We start from the raw sequence: 18,795 nt of genomic DNA, 5'->3' as shown, positions 1-18,795 counted from the left end.
TCGCACTCAGTAGGTACCTACGCTCACTGGGGGTGTGTACAGACTCCGGAGGGGCTCCTTCAGCTCAAGCGCTATATCAAGCCAAATCATGTCATAAATCACTCAGGCCCTCGACCTATATCGAACATGCTGTGGCGTGCAGCCGATCCCATAAATATCCTCACAAATCAGGACCTCGGCCTCATTTAGTCATAAATCTCTCAAGCCACTCGGGCATTTCAGTAAAAACATGGCATTTAACCTAAAACAATATTTATATGCATCAAAATAGAGTAATAAAACTGAGTTATACAGTAAACGAGTATAACCATGACTGAGTATAGATTTTCAATCGAAAACAGTGAGAGGATAATAAGAAAAGTCCCTTAAGGGTTCAAACAACACTGGCACAAGGCCTAAACATGGCATTCAGCCCAATTTACAGAAACTCTTTCTAAAACATATAAGTATCATATAGTTTCTACAAAATATGCAACTTTACAGTTGCTACGGGACGGACCAAGTCACAATCCTCAACAGTGCACTCCCACACGCCCGTCACCTAGCATGTGCGTCACCTCAAAATAGTAGAATGATACGAAATCCGGGTTTTCATACCCTCAGGACTAGATTTACAATCATTACTTACCTCAAACCGGTCAAATCTCTACCCCGCAATGCTCTTGCCTTTGGACTCGGCCTTCAAATGCTCCAAATCTACTCACAATCAGTACAATACCATCAATATATGCTAATGGAGTGAATTCTACAAGAAAAGCTATCAAATTAGCCCAAAACTTAAAATTGGCTCAAACCCGCCCCTGGCCCACATCTCAAATCCGACAAAATATTACAAAACTAGGAAGTTCGTCCACTCACGAGTCCATACATACGAAATTTATTAAAATCCGACAACAAAATTTCCTTCAAAACCTCAAAATTCCATCTTTGAAACTCTTTCACTTTTCCCCAATTTTCACCCCAAATCACAATTTAGATGATAAAAATCAAGATATAATCACAAAATTTTATAAAAATCAAGTGAGAAACACTTACCCCAATCAACTTCCTGAATATCCCTTCAAATATTGCCTAATTCTGTGGTCTCTAGCTCAAAATATGAAAAATGAGTCCAAACCCTCGATTTTGGAATTTAACATTGCTGCCCAGATTTTCCTTAATCACGATCGCGAAAAAGTCCTCGCGATCGCGAAGAATAACTTCGCCCCCCCCCCCCCCCCGAAATTTACTCTACGCGAACGTGTAATGCCTCACGCGAATGCGATACATTAACTGCTCAAACCTACGCGATCGCATCCTACCTCACGCGATCACATAGAGCAATCACCTCACCTCTTCACCAGCTCGATACATCTACGCGAACGCGACAATGGCCACGCGTTCGCGAAGCACAACTTCACACATTCACACGATCGCGTCCCAAACTCTGCGATCGCAGAGAACAACTCGCCTATGCCTCAAATAAGCCTACGCGACCGCAGACCTACCCACGCGATCGCGTATAAGGAAACCAGAAAGTTCATACCAGCAGATCAGCCATTTTGCAAAGTCCAAAAACTAACCGTTAATCATCCGAAACTCACCCGAGGCCCCCGGGACCTCAACCAAACATACCAACCAACCCTTAAACCTCATACGAACTTAGTCGAACCTTCGAATGACTCAAAATAACATCAAAACACCAAATTACCCCTGGATTCAAGCCTAAGAACTCCTAAACTTCTAATTTTACAACCGATATCGAAACCTAACAAACCACGTCCGAATGACCTCAAATTTTACACACACATCACAAATGACACTACGAACCTAGTCCAACTTCTGAAATTCCATTCCGAATCTGATATCAAATTTTTCACTGCCGACTGAAATCGCCAAATTTTCAATTTCGCAAATTCAAGTCTAATTCTACCACGGATTTTCAAATCACATTCCGGACGCACTCCTAAGTCCAAAAGCACCTAACGGAGCTAACAAAGCCATCAAAATTCAAATCCGAGGTCGTTTACATAAAAGTCAACATTCTGTTGACTTTTCCAACTTAAGTTTCTACTTAAGCGACTAAGTGTCTCAATTCACTCTGAAACCACTCCGGTCCCGAACCAATTAACCCGATATAACATAATATAGCTGAATAACATAAAAAAAAGAAGTAAAAATAGAGAAAATGAGACTATAACTCTTGAAACGACCGAACGGATCGTTGAGTTGGCATTCTTCCTTTAACTTCAACTTGAATATCAACGGTGCACTTAAGAAGTGCTATATCATGGCAAAATCATTAATGTTAGCTAAACTTTTTCTTCGATGTCAATGTGACTATGCATTGAAACTTCATGAATAAAATCATAAAGAGATCACTTAAGTACTATTTAGAAATGGCATAGAAGTATCACCAAATATTAATAAAGTGTCAGCAAATGAGACTGTTAAAAAATTTCAGAGATGAAACAAGCTTGGAAAAAGAAATAATAAAACTAAAGATCACTACTGAATGAAAATTCAATGGAGGCTAGAAAGTTGCATCATATAAGAAATTCACGTTCTATATAACTTATAGAGTAACTAAAGAAAACAAGAAAAATCTTGAAAACTAAAATATGTAAAAAAGGAAAAGCTCCTTCTTTTCCATCATATCCGATGCTGTATTCTTTAGTAAAATTTTTAGGGGTCATACTTGTGTATCTTCCTAACTATTAAATTTGGTTAGACTTAAAAAAGTATATACGGACATAAGATTGATAATCACGAACCATTATAAATATTTGAGTTTAACAAGTTCTCATAATATAAGTTTTTATAAAAATATGTCCTGGTCAAACATTGTAACTTATAGTATGCATTTGGACAATATTTACTTGAAATTGCAAATAATATCTAAAAGCTCGGTTAATTTGGACATGTAATATTTCAACTTCAACTTAAAATATTATTTGTAGAATAATATATGTTTTTTTATTTTTGGTTTGTTATTTATACTTCGAAGAATGAAATAGAATTTTAAATTAATATTTCGTTTGAAAAGTATTTCTCATTAAGTGAAGTTTATATCCAAATACAATTTTAAAAAAAAATGAATTTAACTTGATAACAGATTTTAAACTAATCACCACATTTAATTTGTATCGGATAATACAATGTAACACAAATTGTTGGGTCCTGTAACGACCCGACTTGTCATTTTAAGAATCCATACCCCATTCAGCTACTTAAGGTCCCGAGCAACTTCGTAATATGTATTATGACCCGCGGGTGTGGTCGAGTTTGATTTTCGGAAGATTCAGAATTAAATTGAAAGAACAATTCCTATTTAGAAGCTTAAATGAAAAGAGTTGACCGGAGTTACTTATATGTAAACGACCTAGGATTTGAATTCTGATGATTTTAATAGCTCTGTATGGTGATTTTGGACGTAGGAGCATCTCCGAAAAATTATTTGGAAGTCCGTAGTGAAATTTGGCTTGAAATGGCCAAAATTGAATTTTTGGGAAGTTTGACCGGGGAATGGACTTTTTGATATCGGGATCGGATTCTGATTCTGAAAGTGGGAGTAAGTCCGTAATGTTAATTATGACTTGTGTGCAAAATTCGAGGTCAATCGGATTTGATTTGATAGGTTTCGGCGTCGAATGTAGAAGTTTAAAGTTCTAAAGTTCATAAAGCTTGAATTGGTGTGTGATTCGTAGTTTTGATATTGTTTGATGTCATTTAAGGCCTCGAACAGGTTTGTGTTATGTATTGGGACTGGTTGGTACGATTAGACTGGGTCCCGAGGGTCTCGAGTTTGATTCAGGATGGTTCCGGACCAAGTTTGGGTATTTTGATGCTGCTGATTGATGGTTCTGGTGTTGTTCTTCGTGTTCGCGAGGAGCTTCTCGCGTTTGCGAAAAAGGATTTTGCTGTTGGGACTTTGTTCTTCGCATTCGCGAAGAAGAAATTTTTGCTTTCCGTCGTCTGACTTTGGAGACTCATATCTCGCAATTTATAAGGAATTTGGAGATGATCCAAAAATAATAGTTGTAGCTCTTTGTATCTAGTTTTCAGAAAGGTAAACCATTTGTTATTTGGAGTTGTGTATAAAATGTTATGGTGGATACACTACAGGCTACCTGGGAAGAGTTTGGAAATCTCTATTGCACAACGTGAGGGGAGGGTCGAGAACACGAAGAACAAATCCCTGGGCAGCAGAATAAAGTACAAATTCATCTCATTCTTCCACTTTTGGACCAAGGAAGCTCGGGTGAAGCGATTTTTCGAGAGTTTTTCAAGGAAAACATTGGGGGTAAGAATTTCCAACGTGATTTTGGTTAAATTACATGAATCTATTGTTGTTTTTATCACTAAATTAGTGAATTGGGTTGAAAAAGGTAGAAATCCTCTAGACTTTAATTTAAGATTTGAAGAGCAATCCGTTATCGGAATTTGATATTTTGATATGGTTGAACTCGTATCGGAATGGGTGTTCGGATTTCGTAAAAATTTTATCGGGTTCCGAGGGGCGGGCCCCGCGCTGACTTTTTAGAATAAAATTTTAAGTTGGTATTTTATTATCTGAAATTATTTCCGATAAATTTTAATGAAGCTACACAATTAATTTGGATAGATTTGAGCTGTCCGGAGGTCAATTCAAGCAAGAAGACTATTTCAGAATATCGGCCTAACTTCAAAAAAGGTAAGTATCTTTCCTAACCTTGAGTGGGGAAAATTTTCCTTAGGCATTGAGTCTTATGTGTAATTTATGTAATTAATAACCATGTACGCGAGATGACGAGTACGTACTTGGTTTATATGTGCAAATTATATTGGTTAAAATCCTTAGACGCCCTTATGTATTAAATTGGAAATTATTGGCACCTATTAAATCCTTTGATTTGTCTTGCCTAAATCCTTATTTTGTTGGATTTATTTTTATATGATGATTTGGTATGATTGTCACCTTGATTCTTATGTGAAATATTATTTTGTTGAGTTGTTTACTACCGGATATATTTTTTAAGATTTTGTGCACATTATGGTCGAGCCACGGGCTTCTGATTGTGGAAAATAATGTATTATTGATTTTTGTGGCAAGTTGTAATATTTGAACACTTGATATGCAATCTATAATAAATTGTAATTTTTGAGAACTTGATGTGCAATTTGTGATAAATTGTAATCTCTGAGCACTTGATGTGCAAATCTGTGATATGTTGTAATATTTGAGTACTTGAGGTACAATTTATGAGATGTGATATTGGCACGATATATTGTTGGGAAGTTTTGTTCGGGTGTTTGCACGAGGTTTCTGCCATACTATTATTACTATTGATTTATGCACATGCGGCGTGATATATATATATATATATATATATATATATATATATATATATATATATATATATATATATATATATATATATATGTGTGTGTGTGTGTGTGTGTGTGTGTGTGTGTGTGTGTGTGTGTGTGCATGTGGCGAGACAAGGTAAAAATATTATTATACATATGCGGCGAGACAAGGTGGGCATTTACATTATTATTGCGCACGTGGCGAGACAAGGTGGGCTATATCGAAAATTGAATTGTGATGACTTGTGATAGCCGGGGGCATTGTTGTTATTGCATATTTACTTTGGGACTACGAGGCGGTACCTCGGGAGATCCCCTGTTGAGCATTTACTTTTGGGACTACGAGACAGTATTTCGGGAGTGCCCTTTTGTTGACATCTCTCTATGGTAGTAATTGTCTTTGGTTATTTTGTATTTCTGTGATAGGAAAATCCTTGTGAGCTGCCGTGATGTATTATTTGATTTTACTATGTGTTTGTATTCTTTGTTGTATTGTGTTGGCTTGGGCCTTTTAGTATGAGACTCTGAAGATCTATATTCCTGATTTTTATCGATTTTTGATGATTGAGTTATTTTAAATAAAAAAAGTTACTATTATGCTTTGAATTAATAAGTTTTATATCCGAAGCAATACATTATCTGATGTTTTATTTAAATTGAAATGTCATTTTTCTTTACTCCAACTATTTCTAAAATAAACTCATTTCTTTGTTGAATTCTTACTCAGTTTAAAAATGATAACCTTACTTTATTGAAAATAAATTAATCATGCAAATTTTTATGTATAGACATATTTGGCACGAGAGTTATCCGTGCGGCTGTGATAGAGATATGGGCACAAGGTGCCGTGGAATATGAAAGTGGGTTGAGACCCGTATTTTAATGATTATGAGATGAGGTATCACAAGATAACTTTTATTTGAAAGGATTATATTTGAAATAATATCTATTTGAAGGAATTATATTAGAAAGAGATTTATGTGAAAGAATTTTATTCTTAAGAGTATTATTTGAGAAACATATAGGCGAAAGATTTATATTGGAAGGACTTGATTAATTGCTTGTACTTATATTCATTATTTATTGCGCAATATTTATGGTGTTCTTGTCGCCCTGCTGTGTATATCACTAGTTGATTATTATTACCATTATTATTATTTGTTTCCTATTATTTTTGTATACTATATTGCACAAGTTATTAGACTAGTGAGTGTATCGACTGTACCTCGTCACTACTCTACTGAGGTTAGTCTTAATACTTATTGGGTACTGACCGTGGTGTACTCACACTACACTTCTGCACATTTTTATGCAGAGTCAGGTGTTGCCAGACTCGGACAGAGTTAAAGTGTGATCGCAAGGATTCAAGGTAGAGCTGCTTGGTCGTCGCAATCCCTTGGAGTCTTTCTATTTTATTGTACTGTTAATTATTAATCAAACAAAATTAAGTATTCAATCCTTAAGATCATTCCATGTATTCAGTTAGAGTTCGTGAGTCAATATTACCAGTCTTGGGAGGTTGTTATATTTGTAATTATTTCCTTTGTGACTCTGTATTACCAGTATTGGGAGGTTGTTATAATCATATGTTTTAAAAAATAGCTCGAAACGAAATTATAATCGGCTTACCTAGTCTTAGAGACTAAGTGCCATCACGACGCCTGTGGTGGGATTTTGAGTCGTGACACTTTCTAAGTGTTAGCCTATTAATATATAGAAGAGCGAGAGAAGTAGATCGATACCCACTATTAGGGGTATGGTGGCAAAATGGTTCAAAAGAAAACAGTTAACCACCCATATTATCCACTAAAAAATAGGTTGGATAATTAACTTTTTAAAAACGGGTTAAATATGGATAAAGAACCATATTATCCATTTAGAAAATGGATAACCAATGGATAACTAATGAGTTTAACTTTTACATTTCTAAAATCTTAAATTGGGGGTTCCTCAAGATTGGGAGACTATGAATTCTCCCAAAAGTGATCAGATTCAAGAAGTCATAGATAACAGAGGCGGATGCAATGTATTACCTACGGGTTCAACTGAACCCATAACTTTCGATGCGGAGTAGAAATTTGTAAGTAAAAATTCATTAAAATTGCAAAAATAGTAAATTTGAACCCATAACTTTAAAAATATAATGGGTTCAATGTTAAATTTTTTAAAATTGAACCCATAAAATTTAAATCCTGGATCCGCCTCTGATAGATAATATGGTTACTCATATTATCCGACGGTTAACCCGTTTTTTATCCGTATGAAATATGGGTTGGGTCGGATAATTTATCCATTTTTTCATTACCCGTTTTTTACCCATCTCATATCCGACCCGGCCCGTCCGTTTGCCACCCCTACCCATTATATTTAAATATATCTACCACCTTTTTATCCGTCTTTCAGGATCTATTCGAAGCTAATTAACCTATAAATCATGAATGAAGGGTCAAAAGATGGTATGTAACGTTATTAAATTTATGTTTAGCGGTATCAAATTCTTGTGTTTTCTCAAATCAATTAGATTGAGCAATAATTCTGGAAGTCTGCATCACTTATAACTTAATTATTTATTTGATAAGATTCTTGTTCTCATAACATCTTGTAAAGACAAACACATTAAATCGTATCAGTTACATTTCCAGAAGGTTGCAAAGTATATTTAGATATACAATTTGACAATTATGCTTTTTATCTTTTGGAGGCATCATGATCCAATAATCATCAATAAAATTTGCAAAAAGTAAATAATAATACCAAGGTAGGGTATCTCCAAGCTACGTTACAATTGAAAAAGAGAAAAAAAAAATCGCATTCTAATTGCAATAACTCACATGTCTTTTCTTACCACCTATTTAATTATATTGTTACAGAGTTATATTTTTAGTGTTCAAAAGGAAAATGAAGAAGTGTTCTATTAGGAAGCATGCTGTTTAACGAAGGGACTAAGGTGCGCGGTAACGTTTACTAGCTCCTAGGCTTGATTTGGGGATTTTGGGTTTAGGGCGAATATAAAAGTGGTTATTGTTTAAATTTCAAATAGTTTTTATTTTTACTATTAGTAATCAGGTATTTGTACGGGCTGATATTTTAGTACATGCAACATAGTTAATCGGAGACATCCCCAAAGTTGAAAGTCAAAATAGCACGAGTTAGTCAATTTCGGATTGGTCATTCAAAAATAAACGGCATTTGCCAAGTCATTGAAAAATAGACAATATTTTGCTGCATCAGAGATCGGTCCAGCATAATATACTGGAGTTTGGTGCACCTATGTATGAACTTTCAGTATATTATGGAGTTCCAGCAGAGTATACTGAAGTTTCAGTATATTATGCTGGAGTATTTTTCGAATTTTGAACAGTATTTTCGTTCCGATTTATCTTTACATAAAAAATGATTAAATTTCGATGACTTTTTAAACTGTGACTATTTTTAAATGACCACTTATAAATCTGGCTATTTTTTAATTTATCCAAAGTTGAAAGTGTGCTTATTTTAGCTCAATGCTTCCGTCTTTGAATGGCCCTGTCCAATCAATGAACTTCATCATAATCCCAAATTAATTGGACGTGTCTACTTAAAATATTTGTGTATGAAATTGGATTTAACAGTTCCGAACTTCATATCATTGGGTTGGAAACTTTTAAATTTCAGCTTGAATTTATGGATTTGTAAACTGGCCAAATCTAACTTCAGATCTTCGGGTCTGAAGTTCGAATTGGTATGAAGTTATGCTTTAGCAATTTCAACTTCAGACCGAAGGTTTGAAGTTTGAAATTTCAATTTCGTGATTATCAACTTTAGTTCTGCAGGTCTGAATTTGATTTCAAGACGGCTAAAGTTTAAAAACTATTTAAAGTCAGACTATTTTTTTTAAAACGGTCCTAATATGGCTTTTTCTACACTTCCCCTTACTAACAACGAAATTCATGCCAGAAATTAAAATGTATTACACTGCCGACTAGACTTCTTTTTTGAAGTGGATTTGATCAATAGCAAACTTAAATTAAAGACTATTACAACTAGAGAAATAAGGTCAAATAAAGTTAGTCATATTTTTCACTTAGACACTTTATCTTTAAATCCGTTCCATTTGAACACTCTAAGCACATCTCAAATGTGTTATTTAAACACAAAATTTTTAGGCAACCAAACACAAAAGGATAGTGTAATTCACACGTAAGATTGACGAATAAGACATAAGATAAGTATATTTTACCTTAACCCCACCCGTCTGTCATCTTCCCCAATCACCCCTGGCCATTTTTTCCCCCTTCAAATTGCAGCAGCAAACGACCAATAAAATCATTAGCAGAAAAACAGAATATAATGCTATAGTTGAGGATAGTGAAATCAAACCCAATCTAAATGTACCAAAGATGGGACTCAATCATAAAATCAGCGAACATAAGCATGAAGGTTGTCGGAAAAATGAAAATCCGACCAAACCACAAAGTTGCCGGAAATAAAATTCCGACCGAATTAAAAGATGGTGGAGTTTCACCATATGTTCTTAGATCTATAACCTGTAGACAAAAAGAAAAAGAAAAAACGAGGAGAAGAAGACATCAATGCAAAAGGGTCGCCAAAAACTTGTTATTTCCGGTCAGATCCGCTCGAATCTAGCCGAATTTGATTCAAGTCACAGTTTAACTGTTGAGAAAAAAATGAAAGTTCGTCGGAAAAAATAAAATCTCGTCGGACGAGTGAAAATGAGAGGGCTCTTGTCACAGCTCTTGTTCGTGTCATCCCATGGTGGAAGATAATGGAGAAGATGAGGTAGGCAGGTAGGGATGCTGCTACTTTTACGGCCAGAATTGCAGCGGCCAACCAGATCTTCAAAATAAGATGAAAAATGAGAACTTTATGATGGTGGCCAAATATGAAGGTGGTTATGGTGTGCACAGATCTAAAGAAGGATACAATTGTATTGGTGTGAACAAATCTAAAGAAAAATTGGGCTATGAAGATGGCCGGAAAATTTTCCGCTACATTTTCCGACAAGAAGTATGTGGTGCTTTTTTTTTTTGAATGGTTTCACGCGCTTGTAAAATGTCAGCATTTTGGGTTCAAATGACACATTTGAGTTGTGCTTGTAGTGTTCAAATAAAATAGACTTAAGATAGAGTATTTAAGCGAAAAGTACGGACAACTTTAAGGGGCTGTCCGTGTATTTGGCCAAGAAATAATCCAGCTTCCCTCGTGACATTCGATCTTGAAACCCAAAATCAGAAGATAGAAGAAATTAAACATTGTCAAAGGATTGAGGTTGCCCTGTGAAAGATATAAATCTTTATTCATGCATGATTCATCCAATTATAAAATGTCATTCTTACCCATTCATATGAACGATGAAAACAGCCAGCAAAACCACCCACCACGCCAATCGCCATAATTGAACTTATTCTTGAGCTCTTCCTATTCTTCTTTTTAAATGCTGATGCTGATAATAAGAACTAAAATTTCTAAGTGTTAAGTAGTTATAGGAAGAACCTGAGATATAGAATATGCTTTGGTAATTCCTTTTCCCAACGGTTTTAAAATAGTATCTTCCAAAGCGTATGCAGCGGCAGCCACCTCCATTGCTCCACATTTGATGCACTATACTTTCTAGTTTGTCCTTCCCTATATATATATATTTATATACTAGTTTATATCTATGTGCCCCACACGTGTAACAATAGACGTGCGTAATAACAAAGATAAAATTTATAAATATACTGATTATTATAAAAGTGTTAATGTCATGATACAAAAGATTACTACTATTAGCTAATTCATTTTCTTATCACTATACTTTTCTTAATTAAATAGAGAAAATAGACAAGGAAGACTTTCATGCACATGAGAAGACTTAATAGATTGAATCATGAAAATTTGCTTCGTTTTGTGTCTTTTTACCGTACGAAGGAGGAAAAATATTTGATCTTATATAGTCAATATGTGAAACTTATGTTGCGTGTTTCTTAGATTTTTTTTCTTGTGTGTTTCTTGTGTATTGACTTGAATTAATTTGTTAATTACTTTCGGCACGTGTGTTCAAATCCGATTCCATTACAATGCGCGAAATACCTGCAATATATAAGTAAAAGCTGCAAAATATTATGTAATAGCTGAAAATTAATATTCTTACACTAACATTAGTTGAAATAACACAAACCATTAATCTCTAAAGATATACAATTTAAACATAATACTACTTCAATGTAAAAGACTTTGGTATCTAAAACTAAAAACTATGCCGAAAAATAAAGAAGTACGACACAAAAACAATTACAATAAAAGTTAAGATGTCATTGTTTTTCTCTCTAATTCATATACATGACCCTAAAGCATTACTCAATTACGAAAAATGGGAACTTACTCTATTACGAAAAATGGAAACAATAGAGAGAACTAATAATACCTTTGGAGAAAATTGCTTCGTTCTACACCAAAACCTTTAGAGAACAATGAACAATGTGGAACAATATCATCTTTTATAGGAATAACTTGCTTATTCTTTTTCTACATGGATTCGTGCAATTAAGCTGAAATCTATGGGAGAAGATTAAATAAGAAAAAACTATTGTTGTTAAAAAAGAAAAAGGCTACCAAAAAAAGTTGGCGGTGAGCAAGCTGAATTCTATGGGAGAAGTAAATAAGGAAAATTATTTTTGTAAAAAAAGGAAAAGGCTACAAAAAAAAAAGTTGAGCTATGTTGAAACCAAATCGGCCATATATCCAACAAAAAGTAGACCATATATTGTCCAACAAAAAGTAGGGTAGAAGAAGTATACCGCAAATAAAAAGAATTTGACCCAAAGTCAGCTATGTAGCATTAGTGTATGCGTAGTTTAAATGGAAAGAAAAATCAGCCTCAAATAATTTACAATTATATCCTTAAATTATACGAATAATTAAGGTCATAAAAGTCGATCAATATTTCAAGGTTATTTTAGTCGTTCAACATTTAGCATAAATTATTCGTGTTTTTATAATAATAATAATATATATATATATATATATATATATATATATATATATATATATATATATATATATATATATATATATATATATATATATATATATACTCCATATATTATACATGAACTTCTGCTAAACTACATTCCTTTTGAAGTCACTTTTTTGTGCATGCTATATATATACACACAACATCGCTTACGTGTCTTTAGTTGTTCATGCCATGCTCATGCTATCCAAGTTTACGTGATTATTCATTCATAAGTTTAAGTCCTTATTTAGAATGGCTTCATCTTTTTTAAACATCATCCTAACTGCAACGATTATAGGCTATATATTTAGATCTCCAAAAGTGACATTCGGTGTAATTATTGTTGGAGCCGATGATGTACATATCTGTTAATCAGATCTGTATACTTAACAAATATGGGCCAGTCGGAGTTTGGGCCTAACTTGGGTCCTCAATGCATTTTACATTGGGCCTAACCCACTTCTGGATATGTTATTCACATAGTGCATAGCACATGTGAATGTGTATTTTAATTATTTGCTCAATCCATGTACAACTTTATACATTGTAAGAATGAGAAGAATAATTTGAAGATTTTCTTCCTTGTATTTTCAGTATTTCTTTTGCAGTACAAGCCTTGGATTATATACAAGTATGAATGAATCTAGGGCTACATTCTACATTACCAAGTGGCAATGTCCTATTAGTTAGTATAAAGTTGTACCTAAAATAAATACATGGATTGAGCAAATAATTAAATTACATGTATAAAGTTATACATGAATAGAGCAAATAATTAAAATAAACATTCATATGTGCTATGCACTATGTGAATAAAATATCCAGAATTGGGCTGTGGGCAATTAGGCCCAATGCAAAATGCATTGAGGACCCAAGTTAGGCCCAAACTCCGACTGGCCCATATTTGTTAAGTATACAAATCTGATTAACAGATCTGTACATCATCGGCTCCAACACCCCCCCCAAGTTGGAGGGGGTAGAAAACACACCCAACTTGCCCAAAAGATCACGATGAAGAGGTCCTGTGAGTGGTTTTGTGAAGAGATTTGCCAATTGGGCAGAAGATCGAACAAAAGACAACGAAATCAGCCTAGCTAGGTATTGTTCGCGCACAAAATGATAGTTGATTTCAACATGCTTCGTCCGTTCGTGAAAAATGAGATTTTTTGCTATATGAATCGCTGCTTGGCTGTCGGAGTGAAAAGCGACTGGAAGAGAAATGGGAATCGACAGATCCTCAAAAAGACGGACCAACCATGTAAGCTCTGCAACCACGCGCCGCATGGATCTATATTCTGCCTCGGCCAAACTGAGTGAGATGGAAGTTTGCTTCTTGGATTTTCAAGAAATTGGAGAGGTACCAAGGGAGATGTAAAAACCACTCACCGACTTCCTTGAGTCCGGACAGGTGGCCCAATCGAAGTCACGAAAAGCTAGGAGCTTGAATGAGGAGGAAGAAGACATAAAGAACCCAAGCCTAGGGTCTTTGAGCAGATATCGAAGCACACGAAATGCTGCATCCAGGTGTGGCTTTCGTGGGTCCTGCATGTACTGGTTGAGATGCTGGACAGTGAAGGATAAGCCTGGTCGGGTGTGAGTGAGGTAGTTAAGTTTGCCAAGGAGATGGCGATACAAGGTGGGATCCTCAATTGGTTCCCCTGTGTGAGTAGACAAACGAGTAGATGAGTCAAGTGGAGAAGAAACATGTGACAAATAGAGGAAATTAAATTCTTGGAGAAGGTCTAAAGTGAATTTGTGTTGAGAAAGGATGAGTCCATCTGTTTCTCGGATAACTTCCATGTCTAGAAAAAAATGAGTCCCCGAGATCTTTTATTTTGAATTCTTGATTGAGAAATTCTTTCAACGCATGTAATTCTGCATTGTCATTCGCTGTCAAGAGTATGTCATCCACATAGACTACCACTATAGAAATGGAAGAATCTGATTTTTTAAAGAACAAGAAATAATCGTTTAATGAGTGAGTGAATCCCTTAAAGTTCAAAGCAGTTGTAAGTTTAGCATACCACTGTCGAGATGCTTTTCATAGCTCATAAATCGATTTCTTTAACTTACAAGCATGAGTGAAGGAGGTACAACCCTAGGTGGGCAGGTGGGAATTTCATGTACACTTCTTCATTTAGATCTTCATGTAGGAAATCATTATTCACATCGAGCTGGTATAGACCCTATCCTTTCTTTACTGCAGTAGCCAGTATGCATCTAATTGTGGTCATCTTCACCACAGGTGAAAAAGTTTCATTGATGTCTATCCCCTCTTTTTGTATGTCTCCTCTAATGACCAATCTTGCCTTTAGTCTTTCTATATTGCCATCTGAATGTTGTTTAACTTCATACACCCATTTGCATGGTAAAGCCTTCCTCCCAGGTGGTAATTAAACCACTTCCCAAGTCTTATTAAGTTCAAGTACCTCAATCTCTTTGTCCATTGCTTCTTGCCATCCTGGGTAATGTGTTGCCTGTAAATAGTTGGTAGGTTCTTGTATATTGGACAATGTGTTTAGCATATGTTGATTAGTAGAGGATAGTTCGCTGAAAGATATACAAGTAGGTGTAACAGGTGTGAGAAAGCAAGAGTTGCTAACATTTGTGAGTTGGAGTGTATTACAGATATAATCCTTGAGATAAGATGGAGTAGTGTGTGGTCTGGTAGACTTCCTAATAAGACCATCCATTATAGGATCAGAATCTAAAGAAGGAAAGACTGGTGCAGATGTACGTGGATGACTAGATGATACTGGAGAATCTGGAGAGAACCTAGAAGAAGAGATAGAGGGAATAGGTGTGATAGGATGAATTGAAAAAATGGGAGAAGAACATAAATCAATTGATGATTCAGTGGGCCTTTAGGAAGCTTCAGTGTCAGATCTGCTAGCAAAAGGTGTATTTTCAGGTGTTTGTTTACTTAGAGTAACTTTAGCAATGGGTAAAGAAATAGCATAATAAGAATTAGACTTAATAGAAGCAAATGGAAAGAATTCTTCGTGAAATACAACATCTCTAGAAATGAAGGGTTTCAAATTCTTGAGGTTCAACACTTTGTAACCCTTTTTTTCATGAGGATAACCTAAGAACACACAAGGTGTATCCTTTGGTTCAAACTTAGTTCTATGATTTGAGAGAGTATAAGCAAAACATAAACATCCAAAGCATCTAAGGTTTGAGTAACTTGACTTGCTTGTAAAAAGAACTTCATATGGAGTCTTAATCTTTAAGACAGTTGTTGGAAATCTGCTGATCAAATAGCTTGCTGTAAGAAGGCAGTCACCCTAGTATGATATAGGTAGGAGTGATTGGTATAACAAGGCTCTGGATGTCTCTAAAAGATGCTTGTGCTTTCTCTCCACAACTCCATTTTATTGTGGTGTGTACACACAAGTGGTTTGATGAACAATACCTTGTGACTGAAAAAATTCTGATTGAATGTTTCCATTTCCCAATTCAAAAGCATTGTCTGACCTTATAGTCTTTACCTTGATATTAAACTGCCTTTCTACTATAGCTAGAAAGGTTCTCAGAATAGTGAATGCATTGGATTTGACGGTTAATAGGTAGGTCCATGTGCTCCTACTGAAATCATCAACAATTGTAAGAAAATACTTAAATCTATCATATGTAGCTTTATTGTATGGTCCCCAGGTATCCACATAAATTAATTCAAACACTTTCTTGGTAGAAATAGAACTAGAAGGAAAAGGAAGTTTGGACTACCTTGCCATAGGACAAATAACACATGGAGTGGAGAATTTGGAACACTAGGATATAGAAACTGATGAAACATTTTTCATATTGCTAAGGGGCATATGACCTAATCTGTAGTACCACAACTTTTCCTTTACAATTGAATTAGAAAAACTAAAACATGAATGTAAACCATGATTGGAAACATAATTCCTTCTTGGAATGAAAACTCTTCTAAACTTAGGTGAACTCTTAGAAACTGCTGCTCTATGTCTGGATCTGAAAATGTAAAGGCCTCCTTTCTCTTTACCAATCTCCAGTGGGCTTTTCACTGAAGGGCCCTATAGAAGGAAATAAGAAAAGGGAGTGAATAAAACATATTGCTTGAGTTATTTGCACAACTTGTGCATAGACAACAGATTATATTTAAAAGATGGAATATAAAGAAAATTTTGTAGAAACAGATTAGGCAAAAGGGGCACAGTTCCTGAATGAGTGACTTTAACTATGTAAGAGTTAGGGAGTTTGACCATGAGAGGTTTTGGCAAGGTTTTCAAATTTGTGAAAAATTCTTTGTTGAAAGACATATGTTCTGTTGCTCCACTATCCAATATCCAAGAATCATTACTGATTTGATTTAAACAGGTAATATCTTCAGAGAAATTGGTCATACAAGCACATATCACTTTTGCTGCAGTATCAGAGGTTCCTACACTGTTTTGTCCCATTTTCATTTGCTGAAGAAGCTGCAGCAGCTCAACCATATTTTTCTTGGTGAGATTTTGAACTCCTGTAGTATTTTCTGCTCCCTGTTCACTATCCTCATTTGAGAGGAAAGCATTGTTTTCCTGGGTACCTACCTGAAACCTCTTCTGCCTTGTGAACTTGAAGTCAGCTGGAAACCCATGAATCATATAGCACTTGTCTATGATATGTCCAGGCTTCTTGCAATAGGAATAAATTCTTGCATTTTTCTTAAATTCAAAACTTGTTTTCTGCATCATGTTTTCATTAAACTTCCTGAAGTTTCCCGATTGGTTTATAGCAATGAATGAGGCAGATTCCCATGGGTATGCAGGGGTAGCATGTATCTCCCTCTGTTTCTCATCTTGAATCACAAAGGAGTATACATGTCCAATGAAGGCAAAGGTGATGACAATAAAATGTTTCTTCTTACCCCAATAAATATGCCATTCAGTCCCATTAGGAGCTGCAGTAATCTCTCATCTTGATGTGCTTTCAAGCTCTTGACTTTTGTCCCACACTCACACTCACAAACACAAATAGAAAAAGTATTGAGTGCATCTAGTTCATCCCATATGCTCTTCATTTTGGTGAAGTAAGTTGATATACTTGAATTTTCCTATGCTACTGAAATTAATTCCTTTTGTAATTGGAACAACCTTGCTCCATTTGCCTGAACAAATTTGTCTTTCAAGTCACTCCATAGATCCTTTGTACTCTGTGAATAGAGAACACTCTCAGCTATCTCTTTGGACAAGGAGTTGAGTAGCCATAAAAGTACCATATCATTACATCTTACCCAGGCTTGCTGGATTATAGAATCAGTTTTTGGGAAGATAAAAAAACCATCAATAAACCCCAACTTGTTCTTTGCAGACAATGCAATGATAACTACCCTTCTCCAACCTCCATATCTTTTTCCATCAAAAGATGAGGATATAAGGTTCATCCCTGGATAGTGAGAAGGGTGAAAGTAGTAAGGGTGAGTAGAGTCAATCACTCCTGAAGCAATGGTAACTCTAGGTGCAGGAACATTGGTGGTGGGAGTACCAGAAGCTAGAGTCTCAGCCGATTGTGGTGAAGAACTCATAGCAAACAAGCTTAAGACAATTATGACTGAGAAGCTTAAGAGAAGAAGAAAAGTGAAAGCTGGTTTGTGACTGAGAAAGCAAAAATGATAGCAGAATCAAACCTGCTCTGATACCATGTAAGAATGAGAAGAATAATTTGAAGATTTTCTTCCTTGTATTTTCAGTATTTCTTTTGCAATACAAGCCTTGGATTATATACAAGTATGAATGAATCTAGGGCTACATTCTACATTACCAAGTGACAATATCCTATTAGTTAGTACAAAATTGTACCTAAAATAAATACATGGATGGAGCAAATAATTAAATTACATGTATAAAGTTGTACATGGATGAAGCAAATAATTAAAATACACATTCACATGTGCTATGCACTATGTGAATTACATATCCAGAAGTGGGCTATGGACAATTAGGCCCAATGCAAAATGCATTGAGGACCCAAGTTAGGCCCAAACTCCGACTAGCCCATATTTGTTAAATATACAGATCTGATTAACAGATCTGTACTGTACATCATTGGCTCCAACAATTATCTCTTGACAATTTTCTATTTAATTAGGCTCCTTTCCTTACTCATATTCTCTCCTTCATTACTTTACCTAAATTCCGTTCTAGCTAGTCCCTTTAAACTTCCTTCTTCGCTCACACTTTATATATGGCTACCTATTCTGCAAACATCTCCTGTCTCAATTAACTCTTATCTTCTCATAAAACAACCCTTAATCTCTCTAACGATCCTCTCATGATTTGGTCTTCTATTTTTTTTAATGCAACACTTAAATTCCACCTGCACTTCCTGCATTATCTCATCCTTGGTCGATCTTCAATTTTATATACATTGTTGAATCCTCTCGGCCCTTTCCTTGCATATTAGACACTGAAAAAAAAAAGAAAAGAAGACACTCACTCGCCTATCTCAATGTCTCCTATTCA

General features: G+C 35.2%; 1 protein-coding gene across 1 annotated transcript; it reads right to left on the bottom strand.

The window, feature by feature from the left end:
- Nucleotides 1-17,387: 17,387 nt before the first annotated feature.
- Nucleotides 17,388-17,858, bottom strand: LOC142175887 (uncharacterized). The gene has a single exon (XM_075242893.1). It carries the CDS (start codon nt 17,856-17,858, stop codon nt 17,388-17,390), a length of 471 nt encoding a protein of 156 aa, XP_075098994.1.
- Between the last annotated feature and the right edge of the window lie 937 nt (nt 17,859-18,795).

The sequence above is a fragment of the Nicotiana tabacum genome, chromosome 22, assembly GCF_000715075.1.
Source record: "Nicotiana tabacum cultivar K326 chromosome 22, ASM71507v2, whole genome shotgun sequence".
In the NCBI taxonomy this organism is placed as follows: Eukaryota; Viridiplantae; Streptophyta; class Magnoliopsida; order Solanales; family Solanaceae; genus Nicotiana; species Nicotiana tabacum.
The sequence above is the reverse complement of the archived record's forward strand: the minus strand, read 5'-3'. Positions and strand labels throughout refer to the sequence as shown.